Genomic DNA, 26774 nt, shown 5'->3' with positions numbered 1-26774 from the left:
CTCTCCCCCTCCCCCTATCTCTCCCCATTTGTCTTTCTCTCTCACCTCTCTTACTCCCTCTCTCTCCCTCTCCTTCCATCTCCATCTCGCTCCTTCTATCTGGCTTTCTCCCCCCCTTCTCTCTCTCCCTCTCTTTTTCTATCTCTCTCTCTCTCTGATTGCTCTTCTATTGTCATTCAACAATATGAAATGCTTGTTTTATGTCAATTATTATATGTTTATTCTGTAAAAGGCTATCAGGAGTACATTAAAGAACAGCTTATGTGTTCACTGTTACAAATGACCTGTTTTCTTTGGTGTCCCGTATTCACTCAGGCAATACAGGAGGGCTGTTTGGAATCGACTCACTGTCGGGCATTATTTCAGTGGCAAGAGAGCTGGATCTCACATCTGCTGGTCATTATGTCCTTACTGTGCGTGCCATGGATGGAGGCACTCCAGCGCTAAGTGCTACAGCTACTGCCAGAATCACCATCTCTCTCTCAGACTTCTCCAGGCCCAAGTTCACTCAGCTGGAGTATCGGGCGGAGATCTCTGAGAACGCGCCCGTTGGTACCTTTGTCACCGTCATCAGAGCCATGAGTCGGTCACTGCTCATTTATGACATCATGCAAGGGAACACCGAGAAGAGGTTTGGAATCAACTGTTACACTGGCGCGATCACAACACAGAGGTCCTTTGACTTCGAAGCCACTGCATCATATGCGCTGGTCGTGCAGGCTGTCAACATGGCAGGGGTCGTTTCCAATGCTACAGTTAACATTCAAGTGATGGATGAGAATGACAACCCACCCATGTTAAAGCAGCTATGCTACTCTGGGAGTGTCAGTGAGGCAGCACCTTTTAACAGCGTAGTTTTGGATGAGGATGGAAGTCCCTTGGTGATTCAAGTCACTGATGCTGATAGGAGCCAGAATGCCCTTTTAGTCTTTCAGATTGTAGAAGATATGCCTAGGTTGTTCTTCACTGTGGACTCTAGTACTGGATCCATAAGGACTATTGCCAATCTAGATTATGAGACTTTTAAAGAGTTTTACTTCCATGTCAATGTAAGTGACAGCGGAAATCCCCCGTTATCTGCAGAAAGTCTAGCTGAGGTTGTAATCAAGGTGTTGAACATCAACGACTCTCCTCCAAAGTTTTCCCAGGATGCTTATGAAAGTGTCTTGTTGCTGCCGACCTATGTTGGTGCAGAGGCATTGAGAGTGGAGGCGTTTGACCCTGACGTGAGCACGAGTACTGATCTGGTCTATTCTCTGGCTGATAGCAACATGGCGATCTTTGCCATTGAGCCCAACAGTGGCATCCTCACAGTGAAAAACAACAAACTGTCACAAGATCACTACCGCTTCACCGTAAAAGCATCAGATGGACGATACTCCTGCACAGCTCTTGTGACCGTGCTAGTGCGAGAGGCTCTGGACAGTGGCCTCCTCCTCAGGGAGTCCTCATACTCCTCTGTACTGGAGAACAGCTCAAGCATATCCACCGTGGTGGTGGTGAGTGCCATTGGGAACCACCCGAACGAGCCACTTAAGTACCGTCTGCTAAACGCATGGACGCACTTCTCTGTCAGTCCCACGTGTGGGGTCGTGCGGACCACGGGAGTCCCATTTGATCGGGAGCAGCAGGAGGTTTATGAGCTGGTGGTAGAGGTGAGCCGAGAGTGTGATCAACTGAGGGTTGCCAGGGTTACCGTACGAGTGCAAGTGGAAGATATCAACGATAATGCTCCTGAGTTTGTTGGCCTCCCGTACTATGCGGCTGTGATGGTTGATGCCCAGCCTGATTCATCCATTTTTCAGGCATCGGCCACAGATTTGGACAAAGGGATGAATGGGGAGGTTTCCTATGAGCTTAAAGAGAAGTACACACATTTTGACATAAATAGTCAGACGGGTGAACTCACTCTTAAAAAAGCCTTTGAAGCAAACCTGTCTAGTGCTGAATACCACGTGATCATTGTCGCACGTGATGCAGGCTATCCATCCCTCTTCAGTGCAGTGGAGCTTCTAGTGACTGTAATTAACAAAGCCATGCCCATTTTTGACAAGCCCTATTATAGTATTTCTGTTAGAGAGGATATAGAGGTGTCGACTCCTATTGTAAGCATCAATGCCATGAGTTCTGAAGGACACATCATCATCTACACCATTGTTGATGGGGATCCCTTTCTTCAGTTTGACATCGATTTTGACAATGGTGTGATTAGCGTCAGTTACCCCTTAGACTATGAGACTATTTCGGTTTACAAGCTAACAGTCAGGGCCACAGACACACTCACTGGAGCTAGATCAGAAGTGGACGTTGATATTATTGTGGCTGATGTCAATGACAACGCGCCTGTATTTGAGAAAACATGTTATTTAGCCACGATGGCTGAAGACTCGATAATTGGGTCGACGGTAGTGCAGCTCTTGGCAATAGACAAGGACTCAGAAAAAAATGGTATCATTGTCTATCAGATTCTCTCAGATGATATCAATAGTACTGACTACTTCTACATTGAAAGCGAAACTGGTCTTGTCTTGACAGCACAACATTTGGACTATGAATTTATCCAGAAACACAGATTTATTGTCCGGGCAGTAGACTACGGCTCTCCAGAGCAGAGCAGTGAAGTTACAGTCACAGTGTTGGTAAATGACACAAATGACAATCCTCCATCCTTCAACCAACCATACTACGAGGCTTTTGTCAGTGATCTTGCTCCCAGAGGACACTTTGTGACCTGCATCAAAGCCTCTGATGCTGACATTTCAGATGCTGACAGGCTAAGGTACAGTATACTCTCTGGAGATGAGAAGATGACTTTTTCTATAGACTCTGAGACAGGAGTCATCTCCTTGTCCAGCCAGTTCAGGGAAGGCATGCGTTCTCCATACATCCTCAACGTGTCCGTATCAGATGGGGTGTTTAGCACCACAGCACAGGTGAACGTTCGGATCTTGGGGTCCAACTTTTACAGCCCTGTCTTCAACCAAAGATTTTATGTGGCTGAGGTGCGAGAGAATGCACCTGCAGGAACCAAGGTAATTCAGGTGCAGGCTACAGACGATGACTATGGGTTTTTCGGTCAGATCGTGTATTCGTTCATCAGTGACCTTGCAAAAGCTCAGTTTGGCATTGGAGCAGATGGAGTGATCACTACTGTCCAAGCGTTAGACAGAGAGAATCTTATGAACAGGGACATTGTGTTAAAGGTAATGGCTCTGGATGGAGGAGGACGGGCATGCTTCTGTACTGTTAGAATAATGGTACCAGATGAGAATGATAATGCACCATGTTTCAGGGCCACAGAGTACAGGGTTAGCATTAAGGCTAATATAGCTATAGGTTCTGTAGTTACTCAGATCCAGGCTTCGGATCCAGATGATGGGGAAAATGGAAGGGTAAGTTACTCTTTGTACAGCGAGGCACGGCTCCCTCTAGTGGATGTATTAGAGATTGACCCTGACAGTGGCTGGATGGTCACAAAGGCAAGCGTAGCTCATTTACGAGGAACCGTTCTGTCCTTCTTTGTCAAAGCAACTGATGGGGGAGTCCCTGCTAAACACTCACTGGTGTCTGCATTTATCCATGTCCTGCCATCTGATGCCAACATACCAACCTTCACTCAGCCTCAGTACTCTTTCACTGTGCCAGAAGACACACCCGTGGGGACAGCTTTGGGTTCTGTGTACTTGAGTCCGGGCCAGACAGGAGCCTTTGCTTTGATAAACGGGGAGACGATGGAGAGCAACCAAGGTGGAACGTTTATTGTGGAAAGAGACACTGGGCTTCTCAGGCTTGCAAAAGCACTAGACTATGAACTGGTGAGCATCTATCATTTCAAAGTTTCTGCTACCATGAGACAAGCTCTGGTGGAATCCATGTATGGAGTGGATCTGGAGGTGAAAGTGTTGGATGTGAATGACAATCCTCCGTTCTTTGAGACTAGCTCATATGTGGCGATGGTTATGGAGGGTATACCAGTAGGAACAAGAGTCATGCAGGTGCATGCACTGGACCCTGATTGGGGCTCAAATGGACAGGTCACATATACCCTTGGACCAACACTGAACCAGGAGAAGGACCAGACCTCTGCCACTGCTGCCCAGTTTGAAATTGATAGCAAGACCGGATGGATCTCCACTCTTGGAGACATGGACCATGAGACATGCCCATCTTACACCTTCAGTGTGACTGCATCCGATCTAGGGGAGGCGGTGTCTCTCTCTTCAACTGCAGTGGTTACTGTTGCCATTGCCGACATTAATGACAACCCTCCTACTTTTGAGAGGTCCTTTTACAGGGGTTATGTGCGGGAGAGTGACTCAACAGGAGAAGTGGTGTCTGTGCTAAGCATTCAAGACTTGGACACTTCAGATCAGAATAGACTCGTCAACATCCATATCACAGGTGCGTATTAAACAATGCAATTGTGGTATGATTTATAAATGCCAGAGCCTTTGTTTGGAAAAGATAACCATATATTGAAATGATTCAATTTAACGAATAAAAGGAGCAGACACACCGTGAGTGGAAAAGTCATTTAATGTGCCTTATCCTTTGTTTAATGTCCATCCAGTGAGGTGAGCACATTGACATCCCTGAGCAGTCAGAATTAAGCTCGGTGTATTGCTCAGCTTTCTAGGAACACTGAGTACCGTAGGTTTGCTTTCTGATGTGTTACTCATGTTGTGCGCGTCAGTCCATGTGCATGGTGGAAAAACACTCACATTTTGGTTTTTATGTATTGGTGGATGTTCTGGACATAGTGTACTATTGGAGGAAATAAAATCAACCCTAAGGGTTATTATATACATTTCAAATATTTAGGTGACAATTTTATCCTAAACATCTTATAACTGAATACAGTTTTAATAAGTGAAGGTCAAGGGCATTGATCAGACTAAATCAACTTGGTGGTTGTGGGGTTTGAACTGGCACCCTTCCATCTACCTCCCTGCCAGTCCAGTCTTAATGGTGACGCTTCCAGACTAATGTAGACACAGTAATGTTTACAATTACGGAACATTTGGAGACAAAAATGTTTTCTTGTTTTTCTATTGTCCTCCCTGACGTAGGTGGAGACCCTGCAGGCGTGTTTGCACTAGCTGCCGTGCATGGAGAGTGGAAGGTGTTTGTAAAACAGCCACTGGACCGGGAGAACCAGGATCGATACCTGCTCAATATCTCTGCCACCGACGGCCTTTTTATCACATACGTGATTGTGGAGGTCACTGTCATGGATGCCAATGACAACAGTCCTATATGTAACCAGGTCTGGATCCTGTCAAATTTCCTGCATTCACTTTAATATCTAGAGTGCCATTATATTCTCTAGTGTATACTTTATGGGTGATCCAGCCTCAGTTTTACAATTTAAGTATTAATATGAACGAAATTACTGTGTATGAGCTTGCGCAGATTTAAGCTTTATGGTTTCGATAAGTCTTATTCAATTTATTTAACTCTAATCATATATGTGCAGGTGCTACATTTTTGTCCACTTTTTCATCTTTTCCCCAGACTCTGTATGAAACCTCATTTCCAGAGGATATTGCCATTAATAGCATCATTCTGAGTATTGGGGCTGCAGACTTTGATATAGGCTCAAATTCAGAGATTCAGTACTCTTTATATGGCATAGGAGTTGAAGACTTCTACATCGATTCAAAAACTGGTATAAGATGACGTTTTATTATTTTTTTGCAGATATTTGGCCAGTTTTGTAGCATGATCATATTGATTTTAGCATTGTCCTCCCTTTGCCTTAAATTTAATGTTTAAAAAATTCATACTGATCTTTGAGTTAGGAGTATTTGTCACAAAGCAATGATACATCTACTGAAAAGATAAGTAGTGTGAGGTCCTGCAAGAAAATTTGTGTTGTTTTTCTTTTTTCTAAATGTTTTAGGGGAGCTGAAGACAGCTGCTCTGATAGACAGAGAGAAGACTGCAGGCTATAAACTAATAGCCCAGGCTACAGACGGCGGCGGTCTGCTCTGTCGCTCTGAGATTTCCCTCACTGTTCTGGATGTGAATGATAATGCTCCATCTTTTTTTTTCACTGAGTTTCTAGCCACTGTGTTTGAGAGTGCTGCATGTAAAACCCCAGTAACACGTCTGCAGGCCAGCGACCCTGACCAGGGTGTGTATTGGTGTATTAGTGCTCTTTACATACATACATGCATACACATACTATACAGTGTAAGTGTAAGTGTGTGTGTGTGTGTGTGTGTGTGTGTGTGTGTGTGTGTGTGTGTGTGTGTGTGTGTGTGTGTGTGTATATATAGGAAGGAACCAGTGTGAGATGATTTGCGCTTTATAACATGGCTTATTATCCTGCTGATAATCCTGGATACACTGTGGTCATAAAGGGATTGACATGGTCAACAACAATACTCAGATAGGCTGTGGCGTTGACATAATGCTCATTTGGTAATGTGCCCAAAGTGTGACAGGAAAATATCTGACCCTACCATCACCCTACAAATTCTGACCCTACAATCAGGAATGTTGCACCAGATATCGAGACTCATCAGACCACGCAACGTATTTTAAATCTTTTATTTTCCAATTTTGGTGAGCCTGTTCGAATTGTAGCCTCAGTTTCCTGTTCTTAGCTGACAGGAGTGGCACTCGTGGTCCGCCTCAAGGTTCGACAAGTTGTGCATTTAGAGATGCTCTTCTGCATGCCTCGGTTGTACCGACTGGTTATTTGAGTTACTTTTGCCGTTTTATCTGCTCGAACCAGTCTGGCCATTCTCCTCTGACCTCTGGCATCAACAAGGCATTTGCGGCCACAGAACTGCCGCTCACTGGATATTTTCTTTTTCGGACCATTCTCTGTAAACCCTTGACATGGTTGTGCATGAAAATCCCAGTAGATCAGCAGTTTCTAAAATACTCAGACCAGCACCAACCGACTTTGCTACGTTCAAAGTCACTTAAATCACTTTTCTTCCCCATTCTAATGCTCGGTTTGAAATGCAGCAGATCGTCTTAGCCATGTCTACATTCCTACATGCAATGAGTTGCTGCCTTGTGATTGGCTGATTCGACATTTGCGTTAATGAACAGTTGGACAGGTGTACCTAATAAAATGGCTGCTGAGTGTATAGAGAGAGAGAGAGAGAGAGAGAGAGAGAGAGAGAGAGAGAGAGAGAGAGAGAGAGAGAGAGAGAGAGAGAGAGAGAGAGAGAGAGAAAGGAGTAGGAACCAGTTCCTATAAATATGTATAAAAATAGGAATTGGAGCCAGTTTGTATTTAAAAAACATTAATTCCATGGTGTTCTAATCTTCCAAGAGTGTAGATCAGTTGGAAACAACCAATCCTTAATTTTGATAGTCATAAGATTTTCAACAAACTTTTTTTTATTCATGAAATTATACTTATTATAATAATATAATAATAATATTATAATTATAATACTCACCTGCAGTCCTCTTCAGATGTACATATATACACAGAGTTTGTATGTCTCAGTGTCACTGCTGGGTTGAAAGTGGCACCCTATTCAACTTTCCAGAATTAAGTGTGTTAGCAACCCCTGTAATGGGGTAGCTGTGTCATTGCAATGATTTCTATATGAACTTCTTTCTTGTGTGCTTGGGCCAGGCATGAACAGAAGACTTATGTACTCGCTGGTGGACTCTGCTGATGGAGTATTCTCTGTTGACCCGTTTTCTGGGGTGGTGATTCTGGAGAAGCCTCTGGATCGTGAGCTCCAGGACTCATACCGGGTGAGGGTTCAGGCTTCAGACCAAGTTGGGGAAGCCGGCTCCCTCTCTACCCAGGTGGACCTCACAGTCCTGGTTCTGGACGTAAACGATAACCCACCAGTCTTCCAGAAGCAGGACTACTCTGTCACAGTGCCTGAAGATGTTGCTGTGGGATCAGAGGTGCTGAGGGTCTTTGCAACCAGTGAAGACATCGGGCTCAATGCTGAGATCCACTACACTATCAGTACAGGGAATGAATTGGGCCAGTTTTCCATTGAAGAAGATACAGGTGAGATAAGTTGTGGTGCTGTTTGGGAACTTTAAATTGGAGGGATGATCTCATTTACTCAAATGGTCCCTAAACCACATCAGTCAATCAGGCACAAAGTGTCTTTCCCAAAGTCATTTTCTCTAGGACACTTCAAAGTCACCATAGAGCGAGTGCAATATGCACGCGGATGTAATTTCCTGCTAGGCGCTGCTCTCCGCCACACCTTCGATGGCGTCCATGGTCGTACTGATTTTGACCTGCCCCGCTTAACTTATTTTTGTCTTCTGCATGAACGAAGGGACACAAGCATCAGAAGAATGTTAACAGTGGAGAATAATTCTGGGGACTGCAGTTTAGCCGAGGACAGAGCACTTGAGTGCGGTGGTTTAAGAAATGAATTATGCATGGACCATAACCTGAAGCAGCAACTATAATAGTACATATAGTTAATGTTTCTTATTTTAGTGTGTGTGCTGCTGTAGCAAGTGTTTCTGTACTGTTGGAGTGACGTTAGCAGTACTGGAGACCCTGCTTTTAAGTTTTCTCTGTTCAAGCACTACAGTTTTGACTCATGGATTTGATGTTAAGCTAAAGATAGCTCAGGTGTGTTAGAACAGGGAAGACAAAATTGTTCAGTGCTGGTGTTCCTCCTAAACCGAAGCTGGCACATATCGAATTAGTGCAAGAGATACAGAAAATCGATGCTTTTAAAGGGACATAGCAAATGAATAGCTGAAGTACATTTTTACACATAGATCCAAATATACATATTAATGTTTGCAGTGATTAGGTGACTGATTAGGGCACAGGAGGAGGCTGGTCTGGTGTTGTTCTCATTACCCCAGGCACCATCTACGTAGCTGGTGAGCTGGACTATGAGGTTTGCAAAGACTTCTTCATCAAAGTCGAGGCTGTGGATGGTGGAACTCCTCCTCTGAAAACATCCACCATCGTAGGCATCAACGTGATGGACGTGAATGATAACGCGCCGTCCTTCGGCGAGGATGTTTACAACGTTTTGATCAGTGAAGATGCTGCCGTTGGACAAACAGTGACCAGGGTAGTGCTCTCGTGTGTTTACACCGCTCCTCTAGTGCTTAACTGGCGCTACATATCACATTTTTATACCCACATCCTAATGATATTCATCACTCCCGTGCATCTTTAATGAACATTCTGCTAATTTAAAATTATGTGCATTATGCGCATTTGCCGTAATCATGCCAACTGATTGTGTTTATGTGGATTGACTGTGGGCGTGTGATGTGAAGCTATTAGCAGAAGACGTGGATAGCCAAGCAAACGGGCGTATCAGTTACTCCATCCTGAGGGGGGACAGGAGGAATGAGTTCTGGCTCGACCCCGTCACTGGCGTCCTGAAGGTCAACAAAGCACTCGACAGAGAGACGGTTAGAGTGTTAAACAAGCCTGATGATTTTGACTAACCACACTTGACATTAAATTACTTGCCGCTTAGGGTCTTAATTGTGTCCTTGCCCCAAGACATTTATTATATATTCTCAATTATTTTCAAACCAACCACAAAGCCTTCGGTTAATAAGCTTGTGATTCTGTAGGTGAACTGGAATTGATATATGGAACACTTGCCTGTGGAAACATTGAAAAGCTAGACACACACGGTTCAGCCGCTTTGATCGTCCCTCTCCTTCCTCAGCATGCGCTCTTCATCCGTCTTCCCTGTCTTCCTCCCCTAAGGTCTCCAGCTACATCCTGACAGTCCAGGCTTTTGACAGTGGGTCTCCTGCCCTGTCCACAGCAGTAATCGTAAACATAGAGATTGCCGATGTCAATGACAACACACCGGTCTTCTCACCTGTGAACACCTCAGCAGTCATTCAGGTATGCTAAGGACGTAGCCTAATTGCAGTGGGTTAGGGCTGTCATTTATTGTAGTTTTTTGTCATGGCATGACTTTTTGGCAATCATGACATCGACTACATCTGTACTTTAGAATCTTCACAGGAAGTTTATGTTCTGACAGTGATGAATAATTTGAATCGGTATAAATTTTTTAACAAGAACGTTAATTTTACAGCTGAGCAAGCCTGCAGGGACCACTGTGCTGACGCTGTCCGTCTCCGATAACGACTCCCCACGAAACGCGGGTCCTTTTGAGTTCCGCATTGTGTCTGGGAATGAGGCCAATGCGTTTAGCCTGGGCCAGAACGGAGAGCTGCGCTCCAACAAAGTGTTCAGGTCACATGACCTGCGGGAGTACATGCTAGAGATACAGGTATGTTCACAGCATCCTCAGAGGGATACATTGAAATGATAATAATTTCATCCTGTGCCATTAAATAATTCAGTTATACATGCAATTTTTATTTGAAATTGTCCAAAATATTTTCAGCGAATTCTTTTTTACTCCTGATTTATTATTCAGTGGTTAATCTTGAGGCATAATATTAAGAAACTACTAGGAAATAGTCGGTAACAACAAGGACACTAATATGAAAGGGATGTGGTAATGAGAGGGAGGAATGAAGGTGTGAATCCCACCTTGGGTCTCTTAAAGCCTTCAGGGACATGCAGTAATGGAAAATGACTGTGACTATATGCAAGACTGACCAAGTGCAAGAATACCTCCAGCTGTTACTGATTCTGAGATTCATAACCCTCACACCGGCTGTTTCCCCACGTGGTTGCATCACGAGGAAGGCCTGGGACTCGGGCGAGCCGCGCCTGTCTTCCTCCTCCTTTGTGTCCGTGCGGGTGATCGGAGACAACCTCTTCCGGCCGCTGGTCTTGCCCTTGGAGATCGCCGTGGTAATGGCGCCTGATGCCTTTCCGGGCGGCCTCATCGGCAGGATCTACGCCTCCGACCGTGACGGAAATGACGTCCTGTCCTTTATCCAGAGGCCGCAGACGTCGAGCTCGTTTACGATCAACCGACAGGATGGCTCGGTCACGGCCCTCAGCAGTCTTGCACCTGGCAGGTAGCCATGTGGACAATTAGGGCCCAACCTCTGCACCTTAATGTGCAACTATATCTCCCTCTATATATTTATTATTTATTTATATATATTTTGTATCTATATTTTTAGGTTCATTCAGACATTCTGTGGTTTACTTTTCATTCATTTAACTTGTCCTTGTTATTTCTTCATGACCATGTTTTCTAGGTATGTCATAAATGTCACAGTCAGTGATGGACACTTTTCAGAGACGGTTGGTGTGACGGTGCGGGTGCAGCAGGCCACTGAGGAGCAGGTGCAGAACGCCGTCATGCTACGCTTCCACAACCTCTCCGCTGAGGACTTTGTGTCCCTTTACCTCCAAGACCTGCAGAAGACACTGCAGGCCACGCTGGCCAGAGCTTATCCTGGACCTGGAGAAGCCCAGAGTGTGGGCCAGCTGCTTGTCCTGGGCGTACAACAGGTGGGACGCTCTTCGGAGCTGGAGGTGCTCCTGGTGGCGGAGGCCCAGGACGGAGGGTACGTGAGCCCGGCTGAGCTGGTTCTGGGGCTGCAGATGGTGGATGTGGTGGATCAAAGCTGCTCAGGAGAGCTGGACTGTGGAGAAGGTGTGTGTGAACGGAGCGTGAAGCTGGAGTCCAGCACCCTGCTCACCTACAGCACCCCCAGCGCGAGCTTCACCTCGCCACACTTCAGCCACACGGAGAGCTGCACCTGCCCGGGTAGCGACTTCGTCCGCCTCACACCACACGTCTCACTCCTCACATGCTTCATACACCACATACACATGCTAGCTGCATGCCGAAACCCCCTACGCACTAAGGACTTCAATAGTTTTCAGCAAAAATCTTTGTCCTTTGATCTTTTTCTTCCCTGAAAATATTTCCAGCTCCTGTTCTTTCTGACAGGTGGACTTTGTTCGTTATCTTTGGAGCTGTGTGAAAGCCAGGCATGTCCCTCTGACATGCAGTGTGTACGCAGCAGCCCAATGGCGCCCTCTGTCTGCCAGTGTCTGCCTGGCACCCTTGACCAATGTGCAGGTGAGAGTGAAATCCAGGACTTTATTCTCGCTTGTAACACAAGTGATAATATTGAAGAAGCAAACACAATTACTTACAGCTGATCAATCTTCTTCTGAATGATGATACCTCTATAATTTCTCTACACCTGCCACAGATTTGATATTATTCATGACATGAAGCTTCCTTCCTGTGCATAAGTGTAGAATTCAGGATGTGTGTGTGTGGGTGTGTGTGGCTGTGTTGTGTTCTGCTAGGTCAGACATCTCTGAGTTTTGCGGGGAACAGCTATATTAAGTACAGGTTGACCCAGAGCAGCATGGACGGCAACCTGAAGATTGGCCTCCGGATAAGAACTCTGCAGAGCAGAGGAATTATAATGTACACCCGCACCGAGCCCTGTACTGTACTAAAGGTGAATGTGCGCACACACACACACACACACACACACACACACACACACACACCTGTACGCATATCCATGCCCACATACACACACAAACACATGCACAGACACACACACACACACAGACACACATGCACACACACACACACCTGTACGCATACCCATGCCCACATACACAAGCACAGGAATTCTCTCAAATACATACATAAACACCCCCTCCCTTTCTGCCTGAAACATGCTTATTGGTTTTATTTTGTAAATTGTTTGAGAAAATGCAATTCCAGAGCCTGGAACAATCAATAAAGTGGAGTAAAATGTAGGACGAGACACTCATCAAGAACAAGGATGCACACACAGCCAAAATGGAACTGAATTACTCTGCCTCTTCTTCTCTCTAAGCACGATTCTCTCCACACTACACCATCTCTCCTCTCTCTCTCTCTCTCTCTCTCTCTCTCTCTCTCTCTATCTCTCTCTCAATCTCCCCCATCTCTCTCTCTCTCTCCCATCTCTCTCTCTCTCTCTTGATCTTGATTCCAGGTGAGTAACTGCAGTGTATCGTGGTAAAAGATGTAGAGGTATTTAAAATTGCAGTGAAGTACAGAAGGTTCCCACTGAAACTGGCCATTTTGGACAGAGGTTCTGAAGCTTCAGAAGTTGTACCTGGAGGAAACAGTTAATGTTTTAAAAAGTTGATGTTTAAATCATAACATTCGTTCCTTGGAGTTCAAAAGTTCCAAGAGTGAAGATCAGCTATTTTACTAGGGGCATCATAATTTTATTGCTGCAATAGCAGCTGCTGGCAATGCAAGCAGATTATTAATAACGCAAGCAGATTATTAATGCATTAGCATTTATCAAATAGCATTAGAAACACTGGAAATGACAAATTAACTTTAACTTTAATTCTGATGGTCTTTTGGTTTCCGTAATGGAAAGCTTATTACATAACAATACAACAGACATCAGACAATCCTCCAGTTATGCTTGAGGAGTGATAGGGCATCAGTCTTTCTTGTTTATATTTTCTGGCACCAAATATTGCAAAGCTCATGTTCAATTTTAAACAAGACTCATGTAAAGGTAAAAAGAAATGTTTGGATGAATAATCTTGATTTCCAGTCACAGATTACTGCCAAGAATGGTCTTGGAATTTTTTTCAGAGATGTATATACACTTTAATTCCTGCCAAAACATGGATTAAATCAGTGGTTCCCAAACTTTTTCTGCCGTGCCACCCTTTAGTAGATGAGAATATTTTTGCGCCCCCCCTACACTCACCCCCCCATATTGACACATGTGCACATGTTTTACTTCCAAGCTCCGTGCCCCCCCTGCAATAGCTCCGCGCCCCACCTAGGGGTCGTGCCCCCACTTTGGGAACCACTGGATTAAATATATTCAGCATAAATGGTGTATTTATTTAATTTTAATACAAATCAAAAGTGTCTGTAGTTATGGATGTTCCTCTTACTCCGAGCGTCCTGATCTTCTCTGTGCTCAGAACAAGGAGGGCCACCTCTGCTTCCAGCCCGACTGCAACAACAGCCTGGATATTCTGTGCATCTCGGGCCGGCCCGTCAACGACGGCTCCTGGCACTCCGCGACTCTGGAGCTGACCCACGACCGCATGCTGCTCTCTCTGGACGACAGCTTCGTTGAGCGTCAACAGGCTCCCTGGACGCCCGCCCGCCTCTGGCCCCTGACCGGCAACTGCGTGGTGTTCTTTGGGGCGCTCGTGCCCCGCGGCCCCACGGCGGGGGGTGGCTGGGGACCCCAGCGTCCTCAGGAAGGTTTCCAGGGCTGCCTGGACGGCGTGGTGGTGAACAGCAACGCTCTGCCCCTGCAGAACAAGCGCAGTGCTAACGGCGAGCTGGCCACCCTGCGCGAGGTCGGGCTGGGCTGCGTGCTCTACCCTGACCCCTGCTGGGCACGGCCGTGTCGTAACGGGGCTGCCTGCGTGAGCCTGCCTTCTGGAGGTGAGATGTGGGGTAAGCGTGCGGTAGTGTGTGAGGCTGATATTTGCTTTGCTTCCTCACTGTCTGTCTCTAGCTCTCGTCCAACGCCGTGTCTTCGTCACGCTTGTGTCTTCGCAGCGTTTGCCTGCGGGTGCTCGCCACAGTACACGGGCATGCGCTGTGAGGTGGACATCACGTCCTGCGTCCCCACACCCTGCACGAAAGGTGCTGACTGCAATGCCGCAGGCAGTGCGACTCTGTGCGTTTGTCCCCGAGGACTCAGTGGATCCACGTGAGACAGCTATCATCTTCTGACCAGACACCTGTAGCCATCACAGAAACATGCATACACACACACACACACACACACACACACAAACATGCACATACACACACACTAATTGTCTATTTAATGAGTCTTTTTCTTAATTAAATCCCTTATAATGTCATTATAGCTGGAAATAATTACTGAAAGATATTGCAATAATTAGGGCTCAGTGATTGGATCCATAATAATGAGCAACAGACTCTAGGGCATGTAAAGCAGGTTTTGTCCATCAGAGGGCACTATAGCAGTGGGTTCAGCACATCCCTGCAAACTTATGGAGGAGAGACATTTTGCTGAATAAATAAAGCAAGCTAAAAGAACACATAAACGAGGTTGTACTGGAGCTTTCAATATGTCGCATTAAAATATTTTTATAGCGTAAATGAATACAATTTTTTTGCAGAAATACAATTTAGCCTCTCTCTTTGTAGCCATTAATGAAAGAAAAGGATCAAGAACAACCTCAACTCACCTGATAATCCATCCACTCCACCAACCCCCTCCATTCCCCAACCTCCCCAACTGCCCCACCAACCCCTCCATTCCCCAACCTCCCCAACTGCCCCACCAACCCCTCCATTCCCCAACCTCCCCAACTGCCCCACCAACCTCCCCAACTGCCCCACCAACCCCTCCATTCCCCAACCTCCCCAACTGCCCCACCAACCTCCCCAACTGCCCCACCAACCCCTCCATTCCCCAACCTCCCCAACTGCCCCACCAACCCCTCCATTCCCCAACCTCCCCAACTGCCCCACCAACCCCTCCATTCCCCAACCTCCCCAACTGCCCCACCAACCCCTCCATTCCCCAACCTCCCCAACTGCCCCACCAACCTCCCCAACTGCCCCACCAACCCCTCCAACCTTCACATACCCCCACCCCCCCTTTGCAGATGCAGTGAGGATGTGAATGAGTGTGAGCAGGAAAAGTGTGAGAACGGTGGAGAGTGCGTGAACACATTCGGCACCTTCTACTGCAACTGCACCTCCGGCTTCGAGGGTCCATTGTGTGAGCGGGTGCTGGCTGTGGTGGACGGGTCGGACGGCGTGGAGGCGCAGGCTGACTCTCTGTCCTACGTGGGCCCGGGCGAGGTGATCGGTATCGGCGTGCTGCTGCTGGCTGTGCTCGTGCTGCTCACACTGCTCACGGCCTTCCGCAAGAAACTCCTGCACAAGGACTGGACCCGGGCCCAGGGGTCGGCCGTAACCACGGAGACGGCCTTCCCGCTGCGCAGGGTCTGTGCAGGTCCCGACGGTGTGGAGTTCGGAGCGGCACGGTACGGCGGTGAGCAGCGCGGGACGTTCTATGCTAGCGAGGGTGTGCGACCAGCGCCACAGATTGTGGTGCGGCCCACTGCCTACACCTTCCCCCACTACCTGGGAAGCCCTGGGGGCAGCAGCGGAACAGAGGCGAGGGGGGGGGTTCTGGCCAGCCTGCCTGACCCGCCTCTGATGAGCACTTTCCACGTTGACTCACCGCACATCCTGGGTCCCACCCGGAGGGGCGTGGCTGTGTGTAGCGTGGCCCCCAACCTGCCCTCAACGTTGACTACCTGCCCTGATCACAGCCCTGTTCGAAAACCTCCCTGGGAGGTGGACGAGGAGGATGAGGAGGATGATGAAGATGATGAAAATGAGAGCGAAGAGCTGGAAGGTAGGGGCTATCAGGCAGCCGGAGAGGAATGGAAAGACACACATACACGCACACACACAAACTCACTCACACACACACACATACACACACACACACACACACACACACACACACACACACACACACACACACACACACACACACACACACACACACACACACACAAACAAACACCCCCAACCCATCTCAGATTGTGTTAAAACACAGTGAGTGCAGCTCACAAAGGACTTCTCCATGGCCAGTTTATATGCATGATATTATGTATGCCGTTCTCCTTTCATAACTGCTAAAATGCACATTACCAATACATCAAAATGATGATGGAGACAACAAAAAGCGACTCGATAGCTTCTTCTAGGTAATAACAGAAGAAAGCTTCTAACTCCACACCTGCAAGCCCATCCATACAACCAGATGCTCAACCACTAATGAATCAGAAACACAAACAAATCGTATTGAACATCAAGAGCATGCAAACATTTCCAAATGACCAATGAGGGCTTCTGTTTTATAGTTTTATCTTGCACGGTCTTGCTTTGCCCTGCCTTTTCACGGCCAATGCACTGCTGTCCTGCTCGGAAACGTTGCTGTCCTCTTCTGAATTGACCGTAGCCTTGAAGAGTGTTTCCAACGGCTGAGCGCCATCTGCCACGGTGGCCGGTGAGGCTGCAGGACAGGGGCCTTTCCCCTCCATGTGAAATATTAACGAGCTTCGGCCAGGGAGGCCACACCTCCTGCTCCCCCCAGGCCCCGCCCCCTGGCCCAGCTGGACACAGGCGTTGTTTAAGATGAGCTTGGTCTGGTAGGACTAGGTTATGACAACAAGAGCCTGTGCACGGATTACAGCTTGGGGCGGATGTGCTAAAGCACATGTTAGAATAGTTAATGAAGGATTAACGTTAATGATGGGATGATGAGGATGAGGATGATTAACTGCCAGTTTCAGGTTAGGTTTCTAGCTTTGTGCAAGTTAATGACATTAGTAAATTAAACCTGTTCTGAATGCTGGGTTCAAGGTGACAGTGTTATCCAGGTGTGAGCCTAACACACATTATATTGTTCATTAGATAGATGTTAATGCAATCTCCTGCAAGGCTCCTCAGGTGTCTTTGTGTATGTATTAAGTTTGAGTTTTGTTTGAGTATGTGTGTGAGAGTGTGTGTGTGTGTGTGTGTGTGTGTGAGAGAGTATATGTGTGTAAAACTGTTGTTTTACTGTTGTGTAGAGCCTGGCACTCCTGTGGATCAGAGCACCTGTTTTTCAGACAGCAGCGCCAGTGAGGGTCATTCAGTCAGATCAGACTCCTGTGATGACAGTGGTGAGGCCTAAACACACCCCACCCTCTGCTTTCTTCACACACACCCCACCCTCTGTCTTCCTCACACACCTCACCCTCTGTCTTCCTCACACACACCCCACCCTCTGTCTTCCTCACACACACCCCACCCTCTGCTTTCTTCACACACACCCCACCCTCTGCTTTCTTCACACACACCCCACCCTCTGTCTTCCTCACACACACCTCACCCTCTGTCTTCCTCACACACACCCCACCCTCTGTCTTCCTCACACACACACCCCACCCTCTGTCTTCCTCACACACACCTCACCCTCTGTCTTCCTCACACACACCCCACCCTCTGTCTTCCTCACACACACCTCACCCTCTGTCTTCCTCACACACACCCCACCCTCTGTCTTCCTCACACACACCCCACCCTCTGTCTTCCTCACACACACCCCACCCTCTGTCTTCCTCACACACACCCCACCCTCTGTCTTCCTCACACACACCCCACCCTCTGACTTCCTCACACACACACCCCACCCTCTGTCTTCCTCACACACACCTCACCCTCTGTCTTCCTCACACACACCCCACCCTCTGTCTTCCTCACACACACCCCACCCTCTGTCTTCCTCACACACACCTCACCCTCTGTCTTCCTCACACACACACCCCACCCTCTGTCTTCCTCACACACACCCCACCCTCTGTCTTCCTCACACACACCCCACCCTCTGTCTTCCTCACACACACCCCACCCTCTGTCTTCCTCACACACCCCACCCTCTGTCTTCCTCACACACACACCCCACCCTCTGTCTTCCTCACACACACACCCCACCCTCTGTCTTCCTCACACACACCTCACCCTCTGTCTTCCTCACACACACCCCACCCTCTGTCTTCCTCACACACACACCCCACCCTCTGTCTTCCTCACACACACCTCACCCTCTGTCTTCCTCACACACACCCCACCCTCTGTCTTCCTCACACACACCCCACCCTCTGTCTTCCTCACACACACCCCACCCTCTGTCTTCCTCACACACACACCCCACCCTCTGTCTTCCTCACACACACCTCACCCTCTGTCTTCCTCACACACACCCCACCCTCTGTCTTCCTCACACACACACACCCCACCCTCTGTCTTCCTCACACACACCTCACCCTCTGTCTTCCTCACACACACACCCCACCCTCTGTCTTCCTCACACACACCCCACCCTCTGTCTTCCTCACACACACCCCACCCTCTGTCTTCCTCACACACACACCCCACCCTCTGTCTTCCTCACACACACCCCACCCTCTGTCTTCCTCACACACACCCCACCCTCTGTCTTCCTCACACACACCTCACCCTCTGTCTTCCTCACACACACACCCCACCCTCTGTCTTCCTCACACACACCCCACCCTCTGTGTTCCTCACACACACCCCACCCTCTGTCTTCCTCACACACACCTCACCCTCTGTCTTCCTCACACACACCCCACCCTCTGTCTTCCTCACACACACCCCACCCTCTGTCTTCCTCACACACACCCCACCCTCTGTCTTCCTCACACACACACCCCACCCTCTGTCTTCCTCACACACACCCCACCCTCTGTCTTCCTCACACACACACCCCACCCTCTGTCTTCCTCACACACACCCCACCCTCTGTCTTCCTCACACACACCCCACCCTCTGTCTTCCTCACACACACACCCCACCCTCTGTCTTCCTCACACACACCCCACCCTCTGTCTTCCTCACACACACCCCACCCTCTGTCTTCCTCACACACACCCCACCCTCTGTCTTCCTCACACACACCTCACCCTCTGTCTTCCTCACACACACACCTCACCCTCTGTCTTCCTCACACACACCCCACCCTCTGTCTTCCTCACACACACCCCACCCTCTGTCTTCCTCACACACACCCCACCCTCTGTCTTCCTCACACACACCTCACCCTCTGTGTTCCTCACACACACCCCACCCTCTGTCTTCCTCACACACACCCCACCCTCTGTCTTCCTCACACACACCTCACCCTCTGTCTTCCTCACACACACACCCCACCCTCTGTCTTCCTCACACACACCCCACCCTCTGTCTTCCTCACACACACCCCACCCTCTGTCTTCCTCACACACACCCCACCCTCTGTCTTCCTCACACACACCTCACCCTCTGTGTTCCTCACACACACCCCACCCTCTGTGTTCCTCACACACCCCACCCTCTGTGTTCCTCACACACACACCTCACCCTCTGTCTTCCTCACACACACACCCCACCCTCTGTCTTCCTCACACACACCCCACCCTCTGTCTTCCTCACACACACCCCACCCTCTGTCTTCCTCACACACACACCCCACCCTCTGTCTTCCTCACACACACCCCACCCTCTGTGTTCCTCACACACACACCCCACCCTCTGTCTTCCTCACACACACCCCACCCTCTGTCTTCCTCACACACACCCCACCCTCTGTCTTCCTCACACACACACCCCACCCTCTGTCTTCCTCACACACACACCCCACCCTCTGTCTTCCTCACACACACCCCACCCTCTGTCTTCCTCACACACACCCCACCCTCTGTCTTCCTCACACACACCCCACCCTCTGTCTTCCTCACACACACCTCACCCTCTGTCTTCCTCACACACACCCCACCCTCTGTCTTCCTCACACACACCCCACCCTCTGTCTTCCTCACACACACACCCCACCCTCTGTCTTCCTCACACACACCCCACCCTCTGTCTTCCTCACACACACCTCACCCTCTGTCTTCCTCACACACACACCCCACCCTCTGTCTTCCTCACACACACCCCACCCTCTGTCTTCCTCACACACCCCACCCTCTGTCTTCCTCACACACACCCCACCCTCTGTCTTCCTCACACACACCTCACCCTCTGTCTTCCTCACACACACACCCCACCCTCTGTCTTCCTCACACACACACCCCACCCTCTGTCTTCCTCACACACACCCCACCCTCTGTCTTCCTCACACACACCCCACCCTCTGTCTTCCTCACACACACCCCACCCTCTGTCTTCCTCACACACACCTCACCCTCTGTCTTCCTCACACACACACCCCACCCTCTGTCTTCCTCACACACACCCCACCCTCTGTCTTCCTCACACACACCCCACCCTCTGTCTTCCTCACACACACCCCACCCTCTGTCTTCCTCACACACACACCCCACCCTCTGTCTTCCTCACACACACCCCACCCTCTGTCTTCCTCACACACACACCCCACCCTGTCTTCCTCACACACCCCACCCTCTGTCTTCCTCACACACACCCCACCCTCTGTCTTCCTCACACACACACCCCACCCTCTGCTTTGTTGAACATTATCAGTAAGTATAGGTTTTTTTTACAGCATGTAATATTTATGGAATTCCAGGTGTTCCAGTGCTTCAGGTAGATTTTCTTTGCAAGAGCAGTGACTATGGGTTTAGTGTACTCTATCTGGGGTTAGTGTACTGGGTGTGGGGTTAGTGTACTCTATGTGGGGTTAGTGTACTGGGTGTGGGTTTAGTGTACTCTATCTGGGGTTAGTGTACTGGATGTGGGTGCCTGAATGTGCCTGAAATGCAGGCAATGGAAGTGGGCATTTCATTGTACTGCATGTGTGTGTATGTGTGACAGATAAAGGCACTTAGTGTGTCCTAGTTCTTAGACATATGGCTTAGCAGCCCTGGGAGGGTTAGCTGCGGGGTTGAGCTAAAGGGTCGGGATTAGTGGCTGCTTCTTTTGACCACGTATATTACCCATGAATTATTATATCACTGTGTGTCATTATTACTACTGTGCACTATAGCACATTTGGCACAGCCTGCTGGTTGTGCACGTAGCAAACACAGTGTTCTTCTGCTCACTGTAGCATTTATATATTATGGTGAATTCTTTTGGCCAAGATAATGGTGTAGTGAACGTGTGATCTCTCGGCGGCTCTACCCTGCACTTCCACCGGGCTGCGTGACAGACAGGTGTAATAATCCTGCTGGTGAGTGTAATAATCCAGCTCTTGTGTTGCCTGAGTCTGTTCCCCTCTTTGCTTCTCTTCCTCATTAGCGTCCATTGTGACGGTGATACAACTGGTGAACAACGCAGTAGACAGCATTGAAAATGAAGGTATGCTAATGTTGCTTTAAAGATGTTTAACTCATTTTAAAATGAGAGCAAAATAGTGCTTATGTATGAAAACATGTAAATATTATTCATTTAAAGGAGTGTGTTTTTGACAATACAACATGTTTTGACCGTACAACATTACTTTTTGACAGAACTAAATACCACATAATTTTGGTTTTGAAAGGTTGAATGGTAAGGTGCTGCTTAGAAATGAAAAAGTAGAGTGTGTGTGTGTGTGTGTGTGTGTGTGTGTGTGTGTGTGTGTGTGTGTGTGTGTGTGTGTGTTTGTGTGTGTGTGTGTGTGTGTAAATATATACATATAGAGTGTTCTTCAGATATTTATATAATAAATAAATCTCATTAACTCCAGACCTTTTCTCATTATGCTTTATGGTCAAACAGATTTTCTCAAAATAAATAAATAAATAAATAATTTTTAAAAATTGTGTTTAGTGGAATCTGTGTGTGTGTGCGTGTGTGTGTGTGTGTTGTGTGTGTGTGTGTGTGTTTATTTACAGCAAATCCCTATCTTCACTGTGAGAATCAAATATGTGTTGAATACATCAAAGAACATTTTGTGAATTGTAAGAAAATGTTTTTTTGTTAACTCAAGCCCGGCAATCTCTCGCTTGATACATAAACTACATTAAACTATCTACCTGAAGTTGAAAGCATGGTGTCACAATTCTACAGAGACGTCTCCTCTTGTGGCTGTCCAATCAGCAGTCGGGACATTAGAAACACTTCCTGCGTGCACCAGACCTCTTTGTTCATATTGATTGCAGATGCCTCGTGTTTCAGAATACAATCATTGCACCACATTCTGAGCCAAAGCAATAGTCTGAGGTTTTCATGCCAATATATAGTAAACAAACTTTTACATGCAGACCTCAGCCTGTGAACAGGAGGAGGGGTGTTGCTAGACCGGAGGACGGCGTGGTTATTTATGCCAAATATATAGAATGTGCAGCAAAGATCATCCTATCCTAAGTTGTTTTATTTTTTCTTTAGTTTCCACTAAAACCTGAGATAATTCAGGTTGTGTTCTGTAGTATCTAGTAGATTTCTAGTAGAAGATATGTGTAGTAGTTCTGAGTATGTCATCTCCTAAACTAAAGACTACTAAAAAGTATTTCATAATACTAAAAATAATATCTAGAAAAGGTACTCCGAGGCCAGCTGGAGCCAACATATTGTTCTGCCATGCATGCCTGAGAGAGTCATGAGTTGAAATGAACACAGAGGTAATGAAAGACTTTGAAGCTGAACTCCCTGCCTCTGTCCCACAGCGTACCACTGGGAGACTACACAATGGATCCCTGACCCACACACGCCTGGCCTGGAACCAGCAGGCTTGTGCCAGGCCAGAGACCTCCCCCCGATTCCACCACCTCCACCTCTACCTGCGCCAGCACCTCCTCTCACCCTCAGCCCCGCCCGGCCGGGCCGCTGTACCCGTCTCTGGCGCGGAGCACGCCCGGTGCAGGCGGGATACCCGCTGCCTGGGTATGAGGGCCAGAGAGACTTCTCCTCAGCTTCATCCCAGGGTGAGCGCTCCTCCCCTGTTTACGAGATGTGCAGAGAGGACGAGGAACTTCACACCAGCCGGCCCCTGTTGCTTCTGCCCCGTGAGGGCCACAGACACGAGGGCAGGACCACACCCACCTGCTGCCGCTCCACCCATGGCTGTGCTCCCTCCCACCCTCCACTCCTGGCCCAGGAAGAGAGGTCACATGGCTGGGCGATATCTCCCTTCATCCGCATGGGGGAGGCCGGCAGACCCAGCGAGGGGCACTCGGGCGGGACGCGTCTCAGCCCACTGAGGCTCGCTAGGGCCCAGGATGACCGGGACTAGCCACAGAGGCTCCAGGACAGCGTATGGGGACGGGCGTGAGCTTCTCACTGCACTGCACATCTCTGCCTTGACATCATTGCCGTGCATGAATTTTTCTGTAAAAAAACAAAAAAACAAAACAAAACAAGCAGACAAAGCCAGAATGCACAGTAACTGCACATGTACCTGTCTGAATGAAGGAGTCTTTATACTGTGCATTACTGATTTAATATGCTTTTTGGCTGAATTAAATATGGTAAACAAGAGCTGTGAAGAGATTGAATAGTTCTAGTCTATGTAACTTTATGACAGTGACTTGGTGTCAGTGTGCACTGGAATTGCCCTGGAATTGTTTGAAAACTAGTAGCCCATGCACTGTGCGCAGTGGACAGTATGTGGATTGTATATAGCTGTTCAAGGAGCCGTAAACTATAGTCCGGGTAGGTGCGTGTGCAATGACTAAAAAGGCGGGAAAAGCAGTCAAATACCACACTGAAGTTATGTCAGTACTTACAAAATGCACTTAAAGTACCCTTCGAAGAGGCAACTTAAGTCACAATACTTAACCGACTCATTTTGCAGATCAAACAACTCCAGTTCAGTAATCTGTAATCTGTAAGTTCCAAGAAAGAAATGAAAAATAACATGAGTGTCAGAGAGACAGCCAGTCAGAGAGACAGGCAGTCAGAGAGACAGACAGACAGAGGCAGGCACGGTGGTGAGCGGGTGGTGCCAGCAGCATGGGCTCCACCCGCTGTGCTGTGGAGCTGCGCGGTGGCCCTTGTTGCACCGTGCGGTTTCTTCTCAGCACAACGCCAAAACGCCACTCTGCTTGCCAAAAAAGAAAATGGAAGTCACCAGTATAATAATTTACATGGTTCATTATCAGTAAGTATGACCTGTAAATAAGTGAAGTTTTAAACATCTTTCACTGGCTAGGAAAACATACTTACTGTTGTAAATAAGTTAGTTAGAAGTAATTTGTTAGAAATGTTGAAAGAACTGCCCTCCTGTTTGAGTTGTTAATAAGATGTACTTTCATTCCAATGTCATTATAAGTCACATACCTGACCATGTGGTCATCACTGAACCTGTAGAATGTGTCAGTAATGGGAATGTTTACAGGCACTGCACAACTGTAACTGCTTCTGTAAATGGCTTTTCTGTAAATAGCCTTTCTTGAGGCATGTTTTAGCATTTTTATTTATTGTCTTTATTGGTTGTTTACTATAAATCATAGGAATGTCATCACGATGACAAATGTGCCCCATCTTAGATTGTGTTATCCGTCATGGACTCTCAGGTATGTGGTACTGGTTTATGTAACATCTTGGTGTAAAGGCCTATGTCAGAGCTTTTTTATTATTATGAAATACAAGAAAATGAACATTTTTGGTAAGAACATTTTAAAGTTTGTCTCACTCTTTGTAAAAGTGGTATAATTTCTCGAGATCATTTCATGATAAATGTAATCACTTTTGGTGTGATCTATTATGTCTATAGTAAGGTTCATGTCTGCAAAAGAAAAATGTATTAGAATATTGATAAAAATATAGTTGATATTGATATGCATTATTAATGTATTATTAATAAGGCATTGTTAATTTAATTAATAAATTAATAAACATCTAGGATGTTTTTTGTGTAATGCAAAGTGATCACGAGCCAGAGAGATTTATTTGAGGTTTAATAACATCTTCAAGTAGATGCACCATTTGAGAGGTATGGCAGAAGAACCCACACGGTTTCCCTTCCCAGTAATGTCTACGACTGAAATGTGATTCCTTTTATTTTATTTGTTGGGTGTATTTCCTGGATGTTGTGTTGTATGGTGTAGAGATGCCTCACTGTGGACTGGAGCAGCTCAGGTAAATGGTAGTTAAGTGGTATTATCATCTGTGTAATGCCAAAAGAATTGTGGAGTGATAGTGAGACGCAAACACTGAAGAGTGAGATTTATTAGCTGCAAATCCAAAATCAGCACGGTCCAAGGTCGTATAGCCAACACATAGAGTCATGATAAATAAACACAAAATACAAGAAATACTGCATATTTAATCAAAGAAAAGTACAAACGATAGGCTAATGAAAACACTCTAGGCTGGGAAACACAGGGCTACACAAAAAGCAAAGACAAGGGCTCAGAAAAAGACAAAAAATGACAGGGCCGTGGAAACATAATGACCAGCAAAACAAGAACTGAAAACCAGAAACCCAAGCAAGCTAAATCAGACACAGGTGAATACAATAATGACAGGCAGAGTCAAGAGTATATTGTTATTATTACATACATATAACATTAATTTTATATATATTGATATTGATGTTGATGTTCATTTGACTTTACCTGCTTTCAAAATGCATTCCACAAGACACTTACAAATAAATTTGTAAATAAATAACATTCTCTACAGAATTGTATAACCCCAACAAAGGTCTTGTTTGTCATCACTTTTGAAATATCCACATATACATATTTTGAAATGTATTTTCATCTAAAAAATTACTTCCTACTAGATGTCTCCTGCATTTCTTTAGAAGTAATCATATTATTTGAATTTGCCAGTCAAATTAACATTTTTGTATTATTTTGTACTTTGTAAAAGATTTGTCATTTTCATGTTTAACATACTAAAAAAGACCCTCTGGTTGAGAGCTCTGCTTACTCTGCTAAACATCATTGCTGTATTACTAATGATGTCATTTCAATGGTAAGTAATAGCTGATAGACCCTTTAAACACAAACACACACACACACACACACACACACACACACACACACACACACACACACACACACACACTGAGCGGAATTGTGAGGTCGTCCCACATTACCTGCAAAGCAAGAACTACAGTAAGACACCAAGCCTGAACCCAGCAAACTCCCTACACTAGGAAGCTAAATGAAACCAGATAGGTGTGCAGGCCATCACAGGACAGCTGGGAGGCCTGAGCCCCACTGAAGAACCTGATTCATGCTAGTAACTTGTCTCTCTGCTTTGCAACCAGTAGGAGAGATCAGTGGAGAAGTGGGATGAGCAGTTCTCTGAATGAGGGAATCAGAGGCACAAGGCAGAGGAGAGGATCAGCGCTCCCATCTGCACTTAAGGACAACAGCTACGGGAGTGACGACGCCCACGTGATTTACATAATAAAGCCCCGATTAGATGCACCGACCTGTTCTCCTCTTCACACAA

General features: G+C 47.1%; 1 protein-coding gene across 1 annotated transcript in view; it reads left to right on the top strand.

Annotated features, from left to right (window-relative positions):
- Positions 1 to 26069, top strand: part of fat3b (FAT atypical cadherin 3b) — a 46270-nt gene extending 20201 nt beyond the window's left edge. Inside the window, exons 11-30 of the mRNA XM_077020826.1 lie at positions 316 to 4401; positions 5070 to 5266; positions 5515 to 5668; positions 5903 to 6136; positions 7607 to 7999; positions 8827 to 9041; positions 9253 to 9390; positions 9698 to 9841; positions 10038 to 10235; positions 10661 to 10938; positions 11125 to 11639; positions 11826 to 11957; positions 12194 to 12351; positions 13847 to 14333; positions 14439 to 14592; positions 15524 to 16284; positions 17510 to 17602; positions 21684 to 21743; positions 22313 to 22327; positions 23033 to 26069. Of these exons, the coding sequence (XP_076876941.1) occupies positions 316 to 4401; positions 5070 to 5266; positions 5515 to 5668; positions 5903 to 6136; positions 7607 to 7999; positions 8827 to 9041; positions 9253 to 9390; positions 9698 to 9841; positions 10038 to 10235; positions 10661 to 10938; positions 11125 to 11639; positions 11826 to 11957; positions 12194 to 12351; positions 13847 to 14333; positions 14439 to 14592; positions 15524 to 16284; positions 17510 to 17602; positions 21684 to 21743; positions 22313 to 22327; positions 23033 to 23598 (8978 nt within the window). The 3' untranslated portion in view covers positions 23599 to 26069. The remainder of the gene's footprint in view (positions 1 to 315; positions 4402 to 5069; positions 5267 to 5514; positions 5669 to 5902; positions 6137 to 7606; positions 8000 to 8826; positions 9042 to 9252; positions 9391 to 9697; positions 9842 to 10037; positions 10236 to 10660; positions 10939 to 11124; positions 11640 to 11825; positions 11958 to 12193; positions 12352 to 13846; positions 14334 to 14438; positions 14593 to 15523; positions 16285 to 17509; positions 17603 to 21683; positions 21744 to 22312; positions 22328 to 23032) is intronic.
- Positions 26070 to 26774: the final 705 nt, after the last annotated feature.

This window comes from Brachyhypopomus gauderio, chromosome 10 (genome assembly GCF_052324685.1).
Source record: "Brachyhypopomus gauderio isolate BG-103 chromosome 10, BGAUD_0.2, whole genome shotgun sequence".
Taxonomy (NCBI): domain Eukaryota; kingdom Metazoa; phylum Chordata; class Actinopteri; order Gymnotiformes; family Hypopomidae; genus Brachyhypopomus; species Brachyhypopomus gauderio.
This window is presented reverse-complemented; position numbering and strand designations above follow the sequence as displayed.